Raw genomic sequence first — 17,742 nt, 5'->3', positions numbered from 1 at the left:
CCCAAGGGTTTTGCCTTCCCATTCCCAGCACATCCAGGAATCCTGACTTCCTTATTTTGATATTCAGAAGTGCTCCCCCCCATCCCCCCAGTTCTATCGGTTTTCAGTTATGCCTCTCCGGGTCTGGGGATCTGAGGCTCAGAGATCTAAATTCTTCCAGAGCCGGGAAGTCTGCCTAGACCATGACTGTTTTCCCTGGAGAAAGGACAGGAGGACCCAGGGGTGGAAGTGTGTATTAAAGAGAACAGGTGTGGCCCCAGGTGGCACGACTGGGCTGTGTCCTGTGAGAATGGTCCCTTCAGACCAGGGCATCACCAAAGGCAGCAGCTTACCACTTCCGCCCGGCATCTTTGCTAGATTATTCTCCACTCTGTGCTCTCAGCCTGGCCACAGCAGGCACTCAGTGCATAATTAGTGTGTGAATGATGGTCTTGGCTTGTCTGGGGCTTTCACATCTGAGATGAGCTCATTGTTTTCTTGATCTGCTCCCTTCCCAGCAAGGGGTCTCCAGCACTGACGAGGGGGGGAAGGGGTAGGTTACCACCCTCAAGGCAGCCTGGGACCCCCCAGGCTCTCCCTGGGGAAGGGGCTTTGTGGACAAGCTGTTTTTCTCTCCTCCTGGCAAAGGGCAGAGAAGACAGTGGGTTCTAGGAGGGAAGAGGTGGCTCCAGAAGGGAGCCCTTCTGGAAAGTCACCTCAGGAGCCGCTTTGCCCTGAGGGACCCCTCATGTCCTTTCCTGCCCGAAGGGTTAGAGAGAGGCGAGCTCCCCGGGCTTGAAGTGAGGGTACAGTAGCCAAACAAGTGAGTGATACCTCAGGTGTGTGAGTGTGTTTAGGAAGCTGGATTTATATCCTCTGCTTAGACCCCTGAGTCTTGACTTAGCAGGAAAAGTTGATGTCTGAACATGGACTTCCACTTGCCCCATCCCTCCTCCCTCAGGTGACCTCTGCTCTGGCCCCAGCTGCCCACCTTCCTTTCCCAGCTGATGATAGCGCTATGGGACCAGAACCTAAAAGGCCCTCGGCACCCAATGGCGACACACATCTAGGTTGGAAACCCTGGAAGTGAATGGTCAGGTTCTCACCTCCTCCAAGGAGGTGGTAACAGGAGTCAGAGGAGAGAGGGAACATACTGAATACCTAGTACAACACGGGCATCGACCCAGTGGAATGTTCTAGCTGAATACCAGACCTGATGCCATATACCCTCAAATATAAACTGCCATTGACCTTAAAACACACACATTACTGGAAAAGAGACTTGTCAGTTACACTTCGACCAATGTTTTCTTATGTACCAGTTCTTTCTTGTATTTGCTAAAAGAGCTGTCTGGGACTTATTTCAAACATAGATTGTTATCATGTTTTATCTACAAGCTGCATGCTAGGGCCATGATGCATGGCTATGTGATTACTGATGCCTGGCTGACGGTGACCACTAGACGCCATTGGTTAAAGACGCACTTTGATGCGGGAGAAGGTAATATGTGAAAAAAAGCCTATCTCAGAATCGACGGACTATGGGAATTTCTAAGAGTTACTGAACACTTCTTATGTGTTAATTATCACCCAAAGAAATCCATAAGGTTGATCATTTATCAGACCCATTTTACAGATGAGCAGAGGTGAAATCAGCCCCTCCACCCCCACATAGGCAGAGCCAGACATCAGCCCAGGCTAACGCCCGGAGAGTCCTGTACTGCAGACTCCCGGGGCCCAAGAAACCGTGTGATTCCCCTGCCAGGGGCCCCCTCTTTGGCTTTAGGTCCGGTAGGCGTGGCACACTGGAGTGGCGCCTTCCGCAAACAGCTTGAGGGAGAAATCCAGGGCCGGGGCAGCCTGGGTCAGCATCCCCAGGGAGATGACGTCAATGTGGGGCCCGCAGAACTGAGGCAGGTTGGCCAGGGTGACGCCCCCGCTGGCCTCCACGCCCACACTCGGGAAGCGGGCCTTCAGCGCAGCGGCCGTGGCGTGCAGTTCCTGCGGGACACAAACACAAGCCGGTGGGGAGGTGACTGCGCGGGACGGCGGCCCCTTCCCGGGAAGCAGACCCCACCTTACCTCGGGCTTGAAGTTGTCCAGCAGGACGAGGTCTGCGCCTGCCTCGGCCGCCTCCACAGCCTCCCGCAGACTGCCCACCTCGACTTCCACCTTCAGGGCGAAGTCGGCCACCTGCCGGGCGCCTCGAACCGCCTGTCGGGCAGAGGGGGCAGAGGGGGCAGAGGGACGGGAGGGTGAGGGCGAGGACAGGGGCACTTGACACGGGGCACAGTGAGCTGGGCCTGGTGTTGGAAGGGCCCCGGGGGGATAACAAGCTTGGGTTCATGAGAACCTCTGGCATCAGGATCGCTTCTTTTACGGGGGGGGGGGGGGGGGGGGGGGGGGGGGGACCGCGTGAGGGGTCTAGCAGACCCCCCAACCCCCCAGGGCGTGGTCGGGGAGTCTCAGGTAGAGGGGAAGGGCTGCAGCGGGGGAGGTGGGAGCGGGGCGGGGCAGGGGCCCAGCCGGACACGCACCTTTCCCACACCACCGGCTGCCAGGATGTGGTTGTCCTTCACCATCACCAGCCCTCCCAGGTCGTATCGGTGGGCGGCGGCCCCGCCCACCAGGAGCCCGTACTTCTCCACCAGCCGGAAGCCTGGCGTGGTCTTCCTCGTGCCCGCCACGTGCCCAGCCCAGCCGGCCCCCCGCGCGGCCTCCACTGCCGCGGCCGCGGCGCTGGCCACCCCGCTGCAGCGGGCCAGCGCGTTCAAGGCCACCCGCTCCCCCAGCAGCAGGCAGTGGGCGGGGCCCCGGACCTCGGCCACCTGGGCCACAGGCGCCAGCTTGGAGCCCTCGGGGAGGAGCCAGGAGACCTGGCAGTTGACTTGGGCGAAGATGGCATCGAAGAAAGGCCTCCCGGCCAGTACGCCGGCGGACTTGGCCCACAGCGCCGCCTGCGCGGGGGCTGCCCCCGTCACCAAGGCTGCGTGGTTGGGACCTGGGCAGTCCTCTCGGAGCCAGCTGTCTGCCAGGGCGGCCAGAGTGGCGGGGGGCAGCAGCAGCGCCAGGCCTGGGAAGGAAAGACAGAGAACAGGTTATGCTTTGGCCCCCTCTCCCGTAGTCAGAGGTGGTTGTCAAAACATGTAACGACCAGTGGGGCACCTGGCTGGCTCCGGCCAGGGAGCCTGTGGCTCTTGATGTCCCGGTTTCCAGTTGGAGCCCAGTGCTAGGTGTAGAGATTACTTAAAAATAAAACCTTAGGGGGGAAAGAGAACTTTTAACAACCAGCTACATTGGGGACTAGCCAATCAGGACGAAGACGTGGGGGTCCTGGAAGAGGGGTTTGTGGGCAGGACAAGGTTGTCCCATTAAGGAAATAAAAATACAGGGCACCTAGTTAAATTTCTGACAAACATCAAGTTTGTTTTTAAATTTTTAAAATTGTTTTACTTGTAATGTGTATTTGTTTTTGAGAGAGAGAGAGACAGTGAGGGCGGGGGGGGGGGGGGGGGGGGGGGGGTTGGGGCCACTGAATCCAAAGCAGGCTCCAGGCTCTGAGCTGTCAGTACAGAGCCCGATGCAGGGCTTGAACCCCTGAACCGTGAAATCATGACCTGAGCCGAAGTCGGACACTTAACTGACTGAGCCACCCAGGTGCCCCTGTTTTTAACTTGTCAAAAAAATTTTTGAGAAAGACAGAGAGTGAGCAGGGGAGGGGCAGAGAGAGGGGGAGTCACAGAATCCAGAGCAGGCTCCAGGCTCTGAGCTGTCAGCAGAGAACCCCATGCAGGGCTCGAACCCACGAACCGTGAGATCATGAACCTGAACCCAAGTTGCGCACTTAACCGACTAAGCCACCCAGGCACCCCCCTTTTTTTAGTATAAATATATCCTAGGTGATATTTAGAACATACTTACACTTAAAATTTATCCGATTATCTGAAATTCAAGTTTAACTGAGTGGCCTGTATTTTATGTGTCAAACCTAGTGCTAGATCAACAGCTATTTATCAACTGGAAGAGAAGGCACCTAAAAGTCACCAGCAGCCTTTCCAGTCTGCCTGGCATAGGAGGATTAGTTGTGAGTGGAAGCTTCCAGCAGAATGTGTGTGCTCCACAGCACCAAGGGTTTTCCAGCTGGAAGCTCGGCTTTTTACAGATGTGGAGACTGGGGAGAGGCAGGTCGGCTGAGGTCACACAGCAAATTGGTGGCAGGGTCAGACCAACCGGGCCCCTCTGCCTTTGCTCTCTTGCTTGTAGACTCCTCCCACGCCTGATGTTTCCACAAACTGTCCTCTCTCTAGAGATGGGGGCGGTACAAGGAGGAAGGTGCAGGGGAAAATTGGGTTTGAGCCCTTGCTCTATGAGGCACAGCTTCAGGAGTGTGGGTGAGTCCTTTCCCTGTAAAAAAAAGAGTTGCGGACAAGGTGGTAGTTCCCGCCAGCGTGTAGCCGCTAACGGGCCCCTCATGTCTGTTGAATGAGTGGGTGACGGCAGAGGCCGAGCTCAGACACGGTGCGACATCGCCATCTGTCGGCCAGGAGGAGACCTGAAGCCTCCGGTGCTCGAGCCAAGGACAGAACTCGTGGCCCCTCTGGGGGAGGGGGGAGAAGGCTGGATAGCACGTTGCAGGGTTTTGTTTTGCTTCCTCATTTTGCTCCAAGTCGAAGACCAGGCATTCTGGTTTGCTCTACTCTCAGAATAAGGCCCTTCTTGCCCAGCCTTTCTCCCCCAACGCCAAGCACCCAATCTGCACGCCGCGCCCCCCACCCCCACCCTCACTCTCAGTGATTGCACCTGGCCCTTCTGTCCCACACTCTGCCCCATGTGGCTTCCGTTCCTCCCTCAGAACCGTCTGTGCCCTGGCGGGTGCTGGGAGCCGACAGTAAAACCGACAAAGACGTGGTTTCCATCTCCACCGTTCACCGTCCAGCCAGCGGACGTAGGGCAGAGACGCGGAAGCTCCCACTCCATCCATACCAGATGCAGTGGTGTTTGCTTTTTAAAGTGAATCTGAATCCATCACCCGGTGAGTATATGGTAAACAAGCTGTGAGACTCCCCTGCAGGGTAATTCTCCTGGGCAACAAAGAAAGGAACCGAGCACTCACACACACACTCACACACACACACACACACACACACACACACACACAAAAGACAGGGACACGTTTCCAATGTATTCTAAGGAGTCAGATTCTAAAGGCTACATGGTATTTGAGTTCATCCACATGACATTCTGGAAAAGGCAAAAACCACAGCAAGAGAACAGACTGGTGGTTTCCCCGGGGCGGGGTGGGGGAGGGGCGGGCCACAAAGGAGCAGCCCCCCCCCCCCCCCCGGAGGGCGGTGGGGGGGGTTTGGATAGGACTGAACTATATTTTGTCTCTGATGGTGGCTGCACCACTGATGCGTTTGTCAAGACTCATAGAACTAAACATAAAACAGGGTGAATTTTGCTCTCTGTAATGATACCTCATTAAACCTGACTTGAAGACAATAAAAAAGTACGTCACTCTCCTGCTTAGATCCCGCTTTCGTTGTGTCAGTTCCAGCTGACCCTTCTCTCCGTTGTTTTCATTTAATCTTTTTTTTTAATTTGATTTTTTATTTTTGACAGAGAGAGAGAGACAGAGCATGAGCAGGGGAGGGGTAGAGAGAGAGGGAGACACAGAATCCGAAACAGGCTCTAGGCTCTGAGCCATCAGCACAGAGCCCAATGTGGGGCTTGAACTCACAGACCGCGAGATCGTGACCTGAGCCGAAGTCGGACGCTTAACCAACTGAGCCACCCAGGCACCCCCGTTTTCATTTACTTTTTTGACAAGTCCTTATTGAACACCTGCTCTGCGCCAAGGAGTAATTTCGGGGTGACAGAATGGGCAGCTCTTCCTCTTAGCTTTTGGGCCTCAGCCTATGTTGTTCCAAGCCTGTGCCTCTGCCTGGAAGTCCCTTCCCTTCTTCCCCTCACCCCAAACTCCTCTACACCTCTTTCAGGTCTTCTCTGGGGCATCAGTTCCTCGGCAGGGGCGCTCACACACCTCCTAAATCAGGCCACATGCGCAGACTCCTTGTTCTTCATCCACGCTCTACTGTTGTCTCTCTAGGGACAGAAGTGTGTCCATCCAGAGAGTTCTCTGCTCTGTCTCAAGTGCCTAACACACCAAACCATACAAATGTGCCGCTTTTACAGGTCAAAGATGGTCACGTATTGGCGATTTCATGTTATTTAGCTTCACACTAGGTGTTCAATGATATTCATCCAAGTAGAGAGGCCGCCCAGTTAGAGGAACCAGAACCCAGACTGGGGCCATACGGCCTGCGTTCCAATACTGCCCCAGCCGCCTCCAGCTGAGTTATCTTGGGCAAGTGACTGAACATCTCCAGGGCCTCAAGGGTGCCTCCTTTGTGACAGGGATAACAAAAATAATCGCCTCACAGGGTTGTATGGAAATTAAGTGCGTTAATATTTGCAAAGCCCTCGGGAACACTGTCTGGCACATAGCAGATGTGTTTGCCAAAGGGTGGCTGAACATTTACCAAGGGTCGTGGGAGCAAAGATGAAGAAATGACTAAGTGTCCAGGAGGAAGGGGGAGGTGGTTTTAGTGGCCTTGAAGGATGAGTAATGTTTTCCAGGCAGAGTTATGAGGTAGGGAGGGGGTGGGGAGACATTTCAGGCTGAAAAAGCAGGTGTTCAAGGCTCAAAAGTAAGAAAAGAGAGAAAGTTTGTAAGGGAGGACTTCAGGGAAGAAAAGGGATGGCCAGAGTGAAGAAGGACTGAATTATTTAGCTCAGCAATTTGGACAGAACTTAGGGGCCATCACGGAATTTTAAGCAAGAGAATTATTATTTTTTTTAAGGTTTCATTTTTAAGTAATCTCTACACCCATCATGGGGCCCGAACTCACAACCCTGAGATCAAGAGTCACGTGCTCGAAAGGGCACCTGGGTGGCTCAGTCGGTTAAGTGTCTGACTTCAGCTCATGTCATGATCTCACTGTCTGTGAGTTCGAGCCCCTCTCTCTCTGCCCCTCCCCCACTCACACTCTGTCTCTCAAAAATGAATAAACATTAAAAAAATTTAAGGACGGGATAGGTGGCTCAGTCGGTTGAGCGTCTGAGCGGCTCAGGTCATGATCTCGCGGTTGACGAGTTCAAGCCCCACATTGGGCTCTGTGCTGACAGTTCAGAACCTGGAGCCTGCTTTGGATTCGATGTCTCCCTCTCTCTCTGCCCCTCCCCGCTCATGCTCTGTCTCTGTCTCAAAAATAAATATAAACATTAAAAAAATTTTTTTTTTTAATTAGAGTCGCATGCTCTAGCAACTGAGCCAGACAGGTGCCCCAAGCAAGAAAATTATAGAATTATGATTTTGTTCTAGAAGAATAACTTCATCCACCAACTGGAGACAGGTTGGGAGGCAAAAGGAGGCTGAGGCGATTGGCCAGACAAAAAAAGAGACGAAGCCCTGAACTTGGGCAGGAACCATAGGAATAGCAAACAGGGGCAAACGTGAAAGCTGTAGGAGCCACCGGAATTAGCAGCTCATGAGATGCAGAATCCTTGGGTTTCTGCCGTGAGTAGCTGAAAACTGACATAAGGAGAAGTTCAGGGTGGAGGATGGGGACAGCAGAAACCAGCAGCCCGCGTGCCCGCCGTGGGCACCGCACTTCTCTCAGGCTCTCTCCTCGGAAACCCACCACAGGGAATTATTACCATTTTACAAGTACAGACGCTGGATGTCAAGGAGCGTCCTGCGTCGTGCCCTGGTGCCACAGCGTATAAATAAGCAGCAGAGCTGGGGGGAAAGAGTGGCTTCGGCTTTGCAGATGTTAAGGTTGCGCTGCCAGCAGGAAAACGTGCGTGGCCGTGTCCTGATGGTGGTACCTGGAGTTCAGAGAGACACTGGGTGAGGAACGGGGATTTTGGAGCCACCAGCGGACATGGGTGATGACTAAGCATAGCAACTCGTAAGATCATCAGGTCAGGTAAGAAGAGGAGGGCTCTGGGAAGCACCAGTATTTAAAAAGAGAAGTGGCACCAGGAGGGAGTGGGCGTCTGGAGCCGAGGGTTTCAAGAAGTAGGATGTGAGCAGAAGCAAATAGAAGGAAGGCTGCAAATGGGCATAAGACTTAGCAGCTGGGAGGCCATTGCCAGAGCAGTCTTAGCACTGGGTAGTGGGGGCAGAAGCCACATGGTCATGGTCAAGGAGTGCATGGGAGGAGAGGAAGTGGTGGCGGTGGGTGTGACCACTCTACTTGGCAGAAGCTGAGAGAGCAGGGGGCCCTGCTCCCCGGGGAGCTTTTCAGTCTGCTGCTCAGCCCCAGCCCAGACCAACCGAATCAGAATCTTTCTGGGTGGGTCCCAGGCATCCAAGTTTTGGAAGAGCTTCCCCTGTGATACAGATGCACATAAGGGCTAAGAACCCATGCTCCAAGGCATGGCTGGATTGGTCAGTAGAACAAGTGAGTCTGGATCTTGGGGTCATGAGTTGGAGCCCCATGTTGAGTGTAGAGATTATTAAAAAAAAAAAAAAAAGAAGAGAAAAAAAAAGAACCTATGCTCACTTGTGCTCACACAAGTCCACACCTCCTGCCTTCATTTATATGAAATGTCCAGAAAAGGCAAATCAAAGAGACAGACATCAGAATAGTGGTTGTCGGGGGTTGGGAATGAACTCTAAATGGCATAGGGTTGGAAGGATGGCAATAACCTGTTGGCACGGGTGCCTGGGTGGCTCAGTCAGTGAAGCATCTGACTCTTAAGCATCTGACTTGATCTCAGGGTCGTGAGTTCAATCCCCATATTGGGCTCCGTGCTGGCTGGGGAGCCTACTTTAAAAAAAAAAAAAAGACAGGCACCACCTTGCACCCCAGTGAACTCTGGGCACTGAAAATCAGGAAGAAAGACAACTAGATACCGGGCGTTTCTGACAGGAGAGCACATCACCACCCAGCAATACTCTTGCCCAAATAGGCAACCCAGAGTAAGATCAGACTTCTAGATGCAACCACCAATTTACAAGAAAACCAGAGGGCAGAGGAACATGTTAAACTCTACCATGGGAATACAGCCAGCAAAATTCAGACCATAGGAAACTCTACCAGAGGACAGTCTAATTTTTCCAACAAGTACAGTGCAAGAAAAAGAAAAGGTTAAAAGAATCTTAAAACAGGGGTGCCTGGCCGGCTCAGTCAGTAGAGCATTGATCTCGGGGTCGTGAGTTTGAGCCTTATGTTGGGTGCAGAGATTACTTAAAACTAAAATCTGTAAGGGCACCTGTGTGGCTCAGTCGGTTAAGTGTCTGACTCTTGGTTTGGGCTCAGGTCATGATCTCATGATTTGTGGGATCGAGCCCCTGACAGCATGGAGCCTGCTTGGGATTCTCTCTCTCCTCTCTCTCTCTGCCCCTCCCCCTGCTCACGTGCTGGCAAACAAAATTCTCTCTCAAAATAAACATTTTTCGGGGTGTCTGGGTGGTTCAGTCAGTTGAGCATCTGACTTCAGCTCAGGTCATAATCTCACAGCTTGTGAGTTCAAGCCCCACATCGGGCTCTGTCCTGACAGCTCAGAGCCTGGAGCCTGCTTTGGATTCTGTGTCTCCCTCTCTCTCTGCCCCTAACCCACTTACATTCTGTCTCTATCTCTCTCAAAAATAAATAAACATTAAAAAAAATTTTTAAAAATAAACATTTTTAAAAACTAAAATAAAATGTAAAAAAGTTTTTTAAAGAATCTTAAAACACATGCTAATCGACTGCAACATACAGATCTTATTTGGATCCTAATTCAAACAAAGTGAAACCAAATTAGAGCATTAATGAGACAACTGAAAATTTGGACACCGACTGGATGTTTGATAATATTAAGGACTTTTTTTTTTAAGTTTATTTGTTTTCAAAGAGACAGAGAGCACAAGCTGGGGAGAGGGGCAGAGAGAGAGGGACAGAGAATCCCAAGCGGGACTCGACCCCACAAACCATGAGATCATGGCCTGAGCTGAAATCAAGAGTCTGATGCTGAACCAACTGAGCCACCCAGGCGCCCCACATTAAGGATCTTTTTTTTTTAACTTCGTTGTAAAGAAAAGTTAGTTGTGATAATTGTATTGTGGTTGCAATAAAAAGAAACATCCTTATGTGTTCTTAGGAGATACACGTCAAGATGTTCACGTATGAAAAGACTGGAGAGCCGGCTTTACTTTAAGGTAATTCTGAAAGGTAGAAAGTAGAAATGGTGTGGATTGAGCTGGGCTGGCCAAAAGTTGGTGGTTGTTGAGCCTTGCATGATGGGTACATGAGGGTTCATCATCTTTTTCTGTTTATTTTTGTTTGAAAAATCTTTATAATGAAAAAAGTTAGGAAGGAAGGTAGGAAGGAAGGAAGGTAAGAAGGAAGGAAAAAAGAAAGAGAGAGGAAGGGAAAAAAGAAAGAGAGAAAGGGGAAGAGAGGACCGTCATTTGACATAGGGTCAAGGAAAGTTGTGGGTTGTTTTGTTTTGTTTTGTTTTGTTTTGAAGTGGGCTTCACGCCCAGCACAGAGCCCAATGTCCGACTTGATTGAACTCACAAACGTGAGATCAGGACTTGAGCTTGATCGAGAGCTGGATGCTTAACCAACGGAGCCACCCAGGCGCCCCAAGGAAAGTTTTTTTAGGATGGGTAAGGCAGTCCTGCTCAACCTTGGCTGCCCAATGGAATCATCTGGGGAGCTCTGCAAGATGCTGATGCCTTGGCTGCCCTCCCCCCACCCCACGATTCTAACTGCAATGTGGTAACATAATTTTAATTTGTAGTAAAGCTGAGAGCTTCTGAAGTGCAGGAAAAGAATCATCTCTACCATGGGTCCGTGCCTACAGGCCTGGCACGTTGTCACAAATCCTACCCCCAGTTCCTCAAGCTCGAGCTCACTCATATTTACAGGTGGAGATCTGAGACCCAGAAATGTAGAGGAAACTACCTACAGAGCAGAGCCAGGAAATGATAAAGCAGGACAATGACCAGGGTGGACCCAGGTCTCCCCTCTCCAGGCCGGGTGCTTTGGGAACCCCACGAAGCCTCCGCCAGCAGGGGTTACTCTCTCGGAGCCTTTGAGATCCATCGTTCGGCGTGTGAATCGCTGAGTGAGAATGTTACAGGCTCCGTGTTCCGTTTGTGAAAAATAAACAAATACCCCTGGTTTGCTTCAGCCTCCCCACCCCATGCATTTCCAACGAAAGGGATTCCTGAGGGAAGCAGCTGTTACTGAAAGGAACTTCAGAGAAGGGAGAGCTGTTTTGGCAACTGCCAGAGGAGACCTTGCCTAGAAACTGTCACCCAGAGGGCGGCTGTAACGCCCTGTCCGCCTTCTACCCTTGCGGTTGTCATATGTAAAAGTTCTCTCAAGGTGCCCAGACTTCAGAGATTATAGTTTTATCCTGTGGGCTGTAACTTAGATCTCTTAATTGGCTGTCCAGAATTTCATTAAAATTGGCATCTCCGGGGGCGCCTGGGTGGCGCAGTCGGTTGAGCGTCCGACTTCAGCCAGGTCACGATCTCGCGGTCCGTTGAGTTCGAGCCCCGCGTCGGGCTCTGGGCTGACGGCTCGGAGCCTGGAGCCTGCTTCCGATTCTGTGTCTCCCTCTCTCTCTGCCCCTCCCCCGTTCATGCTCTGTCTCTCTCTGTCCCAAAAATAAATAAAAAAAAAAACGTTGAAAAAAAAAAAATTTTTAAAATTGGCATCTCGGGGCACCTGGGTGGCTCAGTAGGTTAAGCGTCTGACTTTGGCTCAGGTCGTGATCTCGTGGTTCCATGACTCCAAGTCCCACATCGGGCTCTCTGCTGTCAACGTGGAGGCGGCCTAGGATCTTGTCTCCTTCGCTCTGCCCTTCCCCTGCTCAAGCATGGGCTCTCTCTCTCTCAAAAATAAGTAAACATTAAAAAACTAATGGGAATGCAAGCTGGTGCAGCCACTCTGGAAAACAGTATGGAGGTTCCTCAAAAAACTAAAACTAGAACTACCCTACGACCCAGCCATTGCACTACTAGGCGTTTATCCAAGGGATACAGGTGTGCTGTTTCGAAGGGGCACGTGCACCCCCATGTTTATAGCAGCACCATCGACAACAGCCAAAGGATGGAAAGAGCCCAGATGGCCATCGATGGATGAATGGATAAAGAAGATGTGGTATATATATACAACGGAGTATTACTCGCCAATCAAAAAGAATGAAATCTTGCCATTTGCAACTGATCTCACATGATCTCAGTGGATGGAACTGGAGGGTATTATGCTGAGTGAAATTAGAGAAAGACAAACATCATATGACTTCACTCATAGGAGGACTTTAAGAGACAAAACAGATGAACATAAGGGAAGGGAAACAAAAATAATATAAAAACAGGGAGGCGGACAGAACAGAAGAGACTCATAAATATGGAGAACAAACTGAGGGTTCCTGGAGGGGTTGTGGGAGGGGGGATGGGCTAAATGGGTAAGGGGCACTAAGGAATCTACTCCTGAAACCATTGTTGCACTATATGCTAGCTAATTTGGATGTAAATTTAAAATTAAAAATAAATACATAAGTACATAAATACATAAAATTTAAAATAATTGGCATCCCTGTTCCTGAGGGGATGCAAAGCATCATGGCATATTTCTTGCCTGCACTTCCTTCCTCCCTCCCTTCCCACTTCCTTCCTTCCTTTCTCCCTCCTTTCCTTCCTTCCTTAAGTTTTATTTATCTAAGTGATCTCTACACCCAACATGGGGCTCGAACTCATGACAAGAGTCGTGTACTCTTCCGCCTGAGCCAGCCAGGCATCCCTCTTGCACCTTTTTTCGTTACAAATCATGTAAAAAGATACAGATAAAGCGATGACCCTGGCAGAATATATGAAGATTTCCCCCCATGGGCACTTTTGCTGTTCTTGTCTGGACGGTGGACTGATTCTTACTGTGCTTCTGCGTGGCCCTAAGTGGATGGTGGCTCCTGGTCGTGAGGGACGAGGCCAAAATGAGAACTTCCACACCTTCCTCTTTCCTTCGGTCGTTTAACTTGCTCCTGCGAACACACCCAAGATGAGTGTAACAAGTGTGTTCTTATTTTTGTGTGTGACAATGTGGACTGTGTCGGCAGCTATGGGGGTGGTATGTGTTCCACCTAAACCCAAGTCAGGGGACTCCTGGGTGGCTCAGTCGGTTAAGCGTCCAACTCTTGATTTCGGCTCAGGTCATGATCTCACGGTTCGTGGGTTCAAGCCCTGGGTCGGGCTCTGTGATGACAGCACGGAGCCTGCTTGACATTCTCTGTCTCTCCTTCGCTCTCTGCCCCTCCCCTGCTCTGTCTCTCTCAAAATAAATAAATACTACAAAAAAAAAAAAAAAAGGATGGGGGTGCCTAGCTGGCTCAGTCGGTGAAGCACACAACTCTTGATCTCGCGGTTGTGAGTTTGAGCCCCATGTTGGGGGTAAAAATTACTTAAATAAAATAAAACAACAGCTAACACTTTCACAGTCCTTCTGAAGCACTGTGCCAAGAATCTTACATGTATATATAGACATATTCAATCCTCACAACGACCCTTTGAGATAGGTCCCATTATTTCCTCCATTTTACAGTTGTGGAAACTGAGGCACTGAAAGGGCAAGTAGCACCCAAAGTTCACAAATTTCACACAGCTGGGAATGGGGAGTCAGGATCATAAACTCAGGCAGGATGGCTCCAGAGTCCCCTCACTTACCCCACCTCACCACACACTGCCATAATCTAGCACAAAATTATATTTTGAAATTGCCATATGTTTATTACGTCAACATTCAGAGCTCTGCAAACCACGCCCACGGTTCCAGGGCTCTTCCCTACTGACCTCGGAACACCCTGGATCAGGGCGTCAGAAACACCAGGGGTGGGGGTGGGGGCGCCTGGGTGGCTCAGTCGGTTAAGTATCAACTCTTGGTTTCGGTTTAGGTCATGATCTCATGGTTCCTGAGATCAAGTCTCGAGTTGGATTCCAGGCTGACAGTGTGGCGCCTGCTTGGGATTCTCTCTCTCCTTCTCTCTCTCTCTCCCCATCCCCAATTCGTGTGTGCGTGCGCGCACGTGAGTGTGCACTCTCTCTCTCTCTCTCTCAAAATAAAGTAACAAACAAAAAAGAAACACCTGGGTTGGAATCTTACTCCGCCACCTACACGCTGAGCGACCTGAGGCAATCTGCTAACCTGAGGGTCAGTTTCACGCAGAAATCACAGGTTTTCCGGAGGCGAAGATCCGCCCACAAGAACATGCCCCTCCAAGGACCTCCTGCCCCCATCCCCGGAAGAGGAGGAGAGGACGCCCAAGAAGCAGCGCCTGGCACAGAGCCCCAACTCCTACTTCACGGGCGTGAAGTGCCCAGGACGCTACAAAAAATCACCACCATGTTCAGCCACGTGCAGACCGTGGTGCTGTCTGGGGGCTGCTCCACCGTCCTGTGCCAGCCGACAGAAGGACAAGCAAGGCTCACGGAAGGATGCTCCTTCAGATGGAAGCAGTACTAAAAGCCCTGAGTCAACATGAGTGGGGAACTATCCCAACAAACAGCTTTAGGATTAAAAAAAAAAAAAAGGAAAGAAAGAAGAGAAAAGAGAAGAAATCACAGGGCTGCAGGGAGGAGGGGGTGAAGCAACTGACAAAGAGTGCCTGAGCCGATGCCTGGCCAGATGGCTCTGAACCCAGGTGGGTGACCCTGGCAGCTTCGTTCTTCCATCTATTTATTTGTTGATCCATTTGGCCAACGCCAGATGGAGACAGAGGCTGGTGAGCACAGCAGTTTCTAGATAAAGTTCTTTTCTTATCTCCTTCTCTCCCTAGAAAGAGAAATTACCTCCAAATAGGGCCACATGGGACCGCCCATCACACAAGTGGGAAATTGATCTACAGAATTTCAGAGTGACCCAAGAGTAGAGAGCTGAACCGCAGGAAGGGGCCAGACCGAGCAGGCCTTGAATGACAGAAAAGAGTTCGGGTTTTGTTCAACGGGCAATGGGAAAAGCACTTAAAACTTTCGATCGGAAGTCACTTTGACGTTTAAATATTTACATTGTGCCTAGATGCAAGATGGGAGGCTGTTGCCACAGCTTGGGCAAGGAACATTGAGCCAGGATGTGTATGTGAGAAGTGTCTACCCCAAGGCTGTAAGGAAAGAACACAGCACCAGCACCCTGCACCCAGACTGGCCCGCTCTGGCCCGCCCTGCTCACACTTTGGCTGAGCCTGACTTCTCCATCTTTGCCCACCAGCCTGCCACCTGCTTCTGCCGCAACTCTGTCCTTGCCCTTCCTTTCCCCCATGTCCCCAGCTTTTGATTCACCCCTTTAATTTGCCTGCTCCCTCCTGGCTTAATTTCCACGGGGCATTGATCCCCGCCAACCCTTCTGACTTGGCCCAGAGGTCCACCAACATCACCAGAGTGAAGGCACTGAAACAAAGGAAGCCTCCAGCAGGCTCTGCCCCCAGAGGGAGGTGGGAACAGAAAAGGAAGAGGTTCAGGTGACACTCTGGTGAAGGCAAGTCATAGGACGCGGCAGCTGCCTGGATATTGGGGTGCGAGGGAGGATGGGCAAAGATGACCCTGAGGTCAAGTAGAAGGATGGTGAGGTAAGGACAGAAATGGAGCCAACGTGGAGCGCCCGGGTGGCTCAGTCAGTTAAGCGTCCAACTTTGGCTCAGGTCACGATCTCGCGGTTTGTGAGTTTGAGCCCCGCGTTGGGTGCTGTGCTGACAGCTCAGAGTCTGGAGCCTGCTAGGGATTCTGTGTCTCCCTCTCTCTCTGCCCCTCCCCTGCTCATGCTCTGTCTCTCTCTCTCTCTCTCTGTCTCTCTCTCTCTGTCTCTCTCTCTCTGTCTCTCTCTCTCTCCCAAAAATAAATAAAAACATTTTTAAAAATTTAAAAAAGAAAGAAAGAAATGGAGCCGATGTGGGGGGAGGTCTTTGAGTCTGACACACCAGGGAGATGTCCAGGTGCAAATGGACCCCACAAGGCTTCCAAAGATGGGACCAGAATCTGGGAGGGCGCAGAGCTGGACAGACACACATGGGGAATCAACACCATCACCGGCATAACGACATCAAGTGATTTCTGTGTAGCTGGCACAATGAGTATTATCTCATTTAATCTGAACCACAACCCAAGCGAAGGCAGTGTTTTCACTTCATCAATGAGGAAACTGAGGCACAGTGAGTGGAAGCGTCCCGGTTCTGTCCGAGGTCACACAGTTAGCATGTGGCAGGGATAGGACTTGAACCCAGGCTCTGACTCTGAGGTCATTCCTAAGCCAAAAGCTGGCTTGGACCCCAAAAGCTGGCTCCACAGCCAACCCAGAGGTGCCAGGTGTGTGGGGCCAGCAGATACCTCAGACCAGGGGAGGCAGGTCAGAGCCGGAGAGAAACAGCCCAGGGTGGGGAAAGAGAAAATGCAGAGAGCTCAGGAAGGGGCCTCCTGTCTTTCAGGCACTGGCCAGATACCTTCCAGGAGTCTGTCGTTTGTGAGCTGGGAACTATTATTGTCATTTTACAGATGCAAGGAAATGAGGATCTGAGAAGTCAGGTGACCTGCCCAACGTCACACAGCCTGTTCCTGGTGAAGCCCAGATTCAAACAGGAGCCTTTGGACTCCAGAGCCTGGCCCGTATCCTAGTGCACACGGCCTCCTTAGCGACAGCACCCCCACCCCAGGCAGAGTCACTGGGCTCCAGCCCCCTCCCCCACCCGGCTGCACAAAGGACCGGACTTTGCTCCCCTCCTCCCCCGCCAGCTATGTAGGGGCAAAGTCCAGAGCTGCTCGCAAAAGCGGCCTCCTCCAGACCACCCTGACCTTTCCTTTCCGGGGGCTCCAGCCCCTTTCTGCCCCTTTCTTCCCCAGAACTCGTTGGGGAACCATAGAAAGAGAAATAAGGGTAAGAAGTAGACTCCTGGAGACAGAAGAAGAGCTTGGGGTTCAGAGAGGTTGGGGGCAGAGAGTAGTGGGGAGGGAGGAGAATAGGGGGCAGGCGCAGTTGAAGGGGGTAAGAGACTGAGATGTGTTGGGATGAGGAGGGAGGCAGGATAGGGGACATGGTGAGACAGGGAAGGGGAAGCCAGGCCTGGGAGCCTCCTCTACCTTCCGGGTCCATGACCGCTTGAAGCTGCAGGACCGGCGGCGTGCACTGCTCGGTTCCCCTTCTCCTCGGAGGCCGGAGGGGGTGGGACTGCCAGAGGAAGAAGGAAGGGGCTGGTCCAGCCAGCCCTTCCCAGATTCTCTGGGGCTCCCTCCCTCCTCCCCTCTGCCAGGACCCCTGGGGCGGTACACACCTTCTCCTTCCACTTTCTGCTGGACTGGAAGAGCTCTTGCCTGTCTTACTCAGAAGTCCTCACCCCGTTCCCTCCACACAGCCAGCCTTCCCCAGGCCGTGAGGCTGCTGGTGACAGCTGGAAAGCTTCTTTGATGGGTGCCCTGGAAAAATCGCGGGCTTGGGTCCTAGGTTCAGATCCCAATTCCCAATTAGTTCTAAAATCTGATTTTCTGAATAAGTGTATTTCTCACTTGACCTATTTTCCCCCCTTAGGCCAGACCCCCCACTATATCCAACTTGAACTAGAATAACGCTCTCACTTTGGGCTGCACTCCCTTCAGGCCATCCTCCTGGATGCCCGGTTTACCCAAAAGACAGATCCAAGCTTGCCACAGGTGTACTTGAAATCGTCATTTTTTCATTCACTAATTCATTTACCCCTCCATTCAGTAAACACATATCAGGTAGC

The 17,742-nt window shown here is 51.6% G+C and overlaps 1 protein-coding gene and 1 pseudogene across 1 annotated transcript; one reads left to right on the top strand and one right to left on the bottom strand.

The window, feature by feature from the left end:
• Positions 1-1,582: 1,582 nt before the first annotated feature.
• Positions 1,583-17,216, bottom strand: QPRT (quinolinate phosphoribosyltransferase). Its single transcript, XM_042922320.1, has 4 exons — positions 17,102-17,216; positions 2,517-3,052; positions 2,062-2,193; positions 1,583-1,980 (listed from the first exon to the last, which is right to left on the bottom strand). The coding sequence occupies exons 1-4, from the start codon at positions 17,112-17,114 to the stop codon at positions 1,762-1,764; spliced, it is 900 nt and encodes a 299-aa protein (XP_042778254.1). The 5' UTR covers positions 17,115-17,216; the 3' UTR covers positions 1,583-1,761.
• On the top strand, positions 4,346-14,606 carry LOC122209721 (annotated as a pseudogene).
• Positions 17,217-17,742: the final 526 nt, after the last annotated feature.

This window comes from Panthera leo, chromosome E3 (genome assembly GCF_018350215.1).
Source record: "Panthera leo isolate Ple1 chromosome E3, P.leo_Ple1_pat1.1, whole genome shotgun sequence".
NCBI lineage: Eukaryota > Metazoa > Chordata > Mammalia > Carnivora > Felidae > Panthera > Panthera leo.
The sequence above is the reverse complement of the archived record's forward strand: the minus strand, read 5'-3'. Positions and strand labels throughout refer to the sequence as shown.